Here is a 4,185-nt window from a genome sequence, read left to right on the forward strand (position 1 = left end):
TGCTGAAATGGTGGAACGTCGACCAATTCTTTTTGGTACAGTGACTCTGTGTATTCCTTCCATCTTCTTTTGATGCTTTCTGCGTTAATATTTTCCCCTTAGAATCTTTCAATATTGCAACTCGAGGCTTGCATTTTTTCTTCAGTTCTTTCAGCTTGAGAAATACTGAGTATGTCCTTCCATTTTGGTTTTCTAACTCCAGTTCTTTGCACATGTCATTATAATCCTTTACATTGTCTTCTTGAGCTGCCCTTTGAAATCTCCTGTTCACCTCTTTTATTTCATTATTTCTTCCTTTTGCTTTAGTTATTCTACATTCAAGAGCAGCTTTCAAAGTCTCTTCTGACATCAGTTTTGATCTTTTCTTTCTTTCTTGTCTTTTTAATGACCTGTCACTTTCTTTATGTGTGATGTTTTTGATATCATTCCACAACTTGTCTGGTCTTTGGTCATTAGTGTTCAATGTGTCATATCTATTCTTGAGATGGTCTCTAAATTCAGGTGGGATATACTCAAGGTTACTCTTTGGCTCTCATGGACTTGTTCTAATTTTCTTCAGCTTCAACTTAAACTTGCATATGAGCAATTGATGGTCTGTTCTCTGGTCTTGTTCTGACTGATGATATTGAGCTTTTCCATCCTCTCTTTCCACATATGTAGTCGATTTGATTCCTGTATTTCCATCTGATGAGGTGCACATGTACAGTTTATGTTGTTGAGAAAAGGTATTTGCAATGAAGAAGTTGTTGGTCTTGCAAAATTCTATCATGCAATCTCCAGTTTCTATCACCAAGGACATATTTTCCAACTACCAATCCTTCTTTGTTTCCAACTTCCACATTCCAATCACCAGTAATTATCAATGCATCTTGATGACATGTTTGATCAATTTCAAAATGCAGAAGTTGGTAAAAGACTTCAATTTCTTCATCTTTGGCCTTAGTGGTTGGTGCGTAAATTTGAATAATGGTCATATTAACTAGTCTTCCTTGTAGATGTATGGATATTATCCTATCACTGGAGGCCCAGAGATTAAGACCTGGGCTGCTAACCAAAAGGTTGGCAGTTAAATCCACCAGTTGCTCCTTGGAAACCATACGGGGCAGTTCTACTCTGTCCTATAGGGTCACTATGAGTTGGAATTGACTCAATGGCAATGGTTTTTGGACAGCGTTGTACTTCAGGATAGATCTTGAAATGTTCTTTTTTACAGTGAATGGGATGCCATTCCTCTTCAATTTGTCATTCCTGGCATAGTAGACCATATGATTGTCTGATTCAAAATGGCCAATACCAGTCCATTTCAGCTCACTAATGCTTAGGATATCAATCTTTACACATTCTGTTTCATTTTTGAAATGTCCAATTTCCCTAGATTCATACTTTGTTCGTTCCACATTCCAATTATTAATGGATGTTTGCACCTGTTTCTTCTCATTTGGAGTCGTACCATATCATCAAGTGAAGGTTTTGAAAGCTTGACTCCATCCACATCATTAAGGTTGACTCTACTTTGAGGAGGCAGCTCTTCCTCAGTTGTATTTTGAGTCCCTCCGACTGATGGGCTCATTTTCTGGCGCTATATCAGATGACATTCCATTGCTATTTATAACATTTTTACTAGCCAATTTTTTCAGAAATAGACTGCCAGGTCCTTCTTCCTATTCTTAGTCTGGAAGCTCCTCTGAAACCCATCCACCAAGGGTGACCCTGCTGGTATTTGAAACACTGGTGGCAAAGCTTCCATTATCACAGCAACACACAAGCCACCGCAGTATGACAAACTGAAAGACATGTGGTGGGTTAAATATTTAGCCAGTGTTAATTTGATTAAAATGTATGTTTTCTATATACCTGTTCTTTATGAGGCTGCTATCTGAGAAGACTCTTTGATATCAAAATATGTTTTGTTCTCCTTTAAGATGAACAAGGTGTATGTGCAGAAATGAAACTGAAATCATGTGCATTTTCTCCTCACAAAAAACTCGCTGCAGGACTCACTGTGGTGGAACGGCTGTTGCTCAGTGGTAGCTTTTGGTCCCCGGGTTGTCTGAGGCTCCCGAGTTCTGCTTCTTCCCTCTGAATTGCTGCCTGGTGAAGAGGAAGCCATGGCACTTCAAGTCACCAGGAACACGAAAATTAATGCTGAAAATAAAGCGAAGACCAGTATGGCAGGCGCCAAGCGAGTGCCTGTGGCCACTGCTGCAGTGTCCAAGCCCGGGCTGAGGCCAAGAATAGCTCTTGGAGACATTGGTAACAAAGTCACTGAACAGCCACAGGCCAAAATGCCTCTGAAAAAGGAAACAAAAATTTCAGCTGCTGGAAAAGTTATTGCCAAAAAACTGCCAAAACCTCTGGAAAAGGCACCTTTGCATGAGCCTGAGCCTGATCCAGAGCTAGAACCTGAGCCTGTTAAAGAGGAAAAGCTTTTGCCTGAGCCTATTTTGGTGGATAATCCCTCTCCAAGTCCAATGGAAACATCTGGATGTGCCCCTGCAGAAGAATATCTGTGTCAGGCTTTCTCTGATGTAATTCTTGCAGTGAGTGATGTGGATGCAGAAGATGGAGCTGATCCACACCTTTGTAGTGAATATGTGAAAGATATCTATGCTTATCTGAGAAAACCTGAGGAAGAGCAAGCAGTCAGACCAAAATACCTAGTGGGTCGGGAAGTCACTGGAAACATGAGAGCCATCCTAATTGACTGGCTAGTGCAGGTTCAAATGAAATTCAGGCTGCTGCAGGAAACCATGTACATGACTGTTTCCATCATTGATCGGTTCATGCAGAATAATTTCGTTCCCATGAAGATGTGGCAGCTGGTTGGTGTCACTGCCATGTTTATTGCAAGCAAATATGAAGAAATGTATCCTCCAGAAATTGGTGACTTTGCCTTTGTGACTGACCACACTTACACTAAGCACCAGATCAGACAGATGGAAATGAAGATTCTAAAAGCTTTAAACTTTGGTCTGGGTCGCCCTCTGCCCCTGCACTTCCTTCGGAGAGCATCCAAGATTGGAGAGGTTGATGTTGAGCAACATACTTTGGCCAAATACTTGATGGAACTAACTATGTTGGACTACAATATGGTACACTTTCCTCCTTCTCAGATTGCAGCAGGAGCTTTTTGCTTGGCACTGAAAATTCTCGATAATGGTGAATGGACACCAACTCTGCAGCATTACCTGTCATAGACTGAAGAATCTCTTTTTCTTGTTATGCAGCACCTGGCTAAGAATATAGTCATGGTGAATCAAGGGCTTACAAAGCACATGACTATCAAGAACAAGTATGCCACATCTAAACATGCTAAGATCAGCACTCTAGCACAGCTGAATTCTGCACTAGTTCAAGATCTAGCCAAGGCTGTGGCAAAGGTGTAACTTGTGAACTTGAGTTGGAATACTATATATCTGCAAATAAAATTGGCACTATGTGCTGTCTGTACATATTATATGTTACATTTACTTACTTTTAATAAAGTTTATGGCCGTTTTTAAAACAAAAAACAAAAAGAAAACTCACTGCAACTTCACTCACATGCACAGGCACATTTGCCCATACACACACCTACCCACATATGCTTTTGTTAATATAAAGTATGTCACAGGGAATTGCTAACTTTGTCATAATGTATAAAACATAGGCTTGAGAGCTAGAGTATGAATATAAGGAGCTGATAGGCATCAGGGAAAGTCAGAGAGGTGTTTGGGAGGTGTGATGGTTAAGATTGTATGTCACCTTGGCTGGGCCATGATTCTAAGTGTTCATATGTAATCACTACCATGATTGAATATGCTGTGAGAAGCCGATCAGTGGAAAGGGAGTTTCCTTGGGGGTGTGGCCTGCATCTGAATATAAGCAGACGTTCTGGCTTTTTGCTTGCTGTGGATTCTGCGGCTGCCTCCTGTTCATCTGACCTCTTGTTCTTGGGACTTGACCTATCAGCTTATCTGCCGATCCTGTGAGCGGAGTCCTGCTTTCCAACCTGCTGATCTTGGGTTCGCCAGCCCCTGGGGCTACGTGATTCAGGAGGGGCGTCTATCCTTATCCATGGACTTGGGACGTTCCAGCCTCTGCAATTGCATGAGCTGTTTCTTTGATATAAATCTCTCTATATATATATTTATATGCTTTACTGGTTTTGCTTCTCTAGAGAACCCAGCCTAGACAGGAAGTGAG

General features: G+C 41.2%; 1 protein-coding gene across 1 annotated transcript; it reads left to right on the forward strand.

Moving 5' to 3' along the window:
• Positions 1-2,087: 2,087 nt before the first annotated feature.
• LOC101354738 (G2/mitotic-specific cyclin-B1-like) lies at positions 2,088-3,450 on the forward strand. Its single transcript, XM_023725666.1, has 2 exons — positions 2,088-3,166; positions 3,278-3,450. Exons 1-2 carry the CDS (start codon positions 2,109-2,111, stop codon positions 3,384-3,386), a joined length of 1,167 nt encoding a protein of 388 aa, XP_023581434.1. The 5' UTR covers positions 2,088-2,108; the 3' UTR covers positions 3,387-3,450.
• The last annotated feature ends 735 nt before the right edge of the window (positions 3,451-4,185 follow it).

This window comes from Trichechus manatus, unplaced genomic scaffold (assembly GCF_000243295.1).
Source record: "Trichechus manatus latirostris isolate Lorelei unplaced genomic scaffold, TriManLat1.0 scaffold00347, whole genome shotgun sequence".
Lineage (NCBI taxonomy): Eukaryota > Metazoa > Chordata > Mammalia > Sirenia > Trichechidae > Trichechus > Trichechus manatus.

What these genes read in the sequence shown, in the direction of transcription:
- LOC101354738 (XM_023725666.1), top strand. Translation starts at nt 2,109, where the DNA reads ATGGCACTTCAAGTCACCAGGAACACGAAAATTAATGCTGAAAATAAA. An exon ending in ATTCTCGATAATGGTGAATG is followed by an intron (nt 3,167 to 3,277) that starts GACACCAACTCT and finishes TACAAAGCACAT; the next exon opens with GACTATCAAGAACAAGTATG.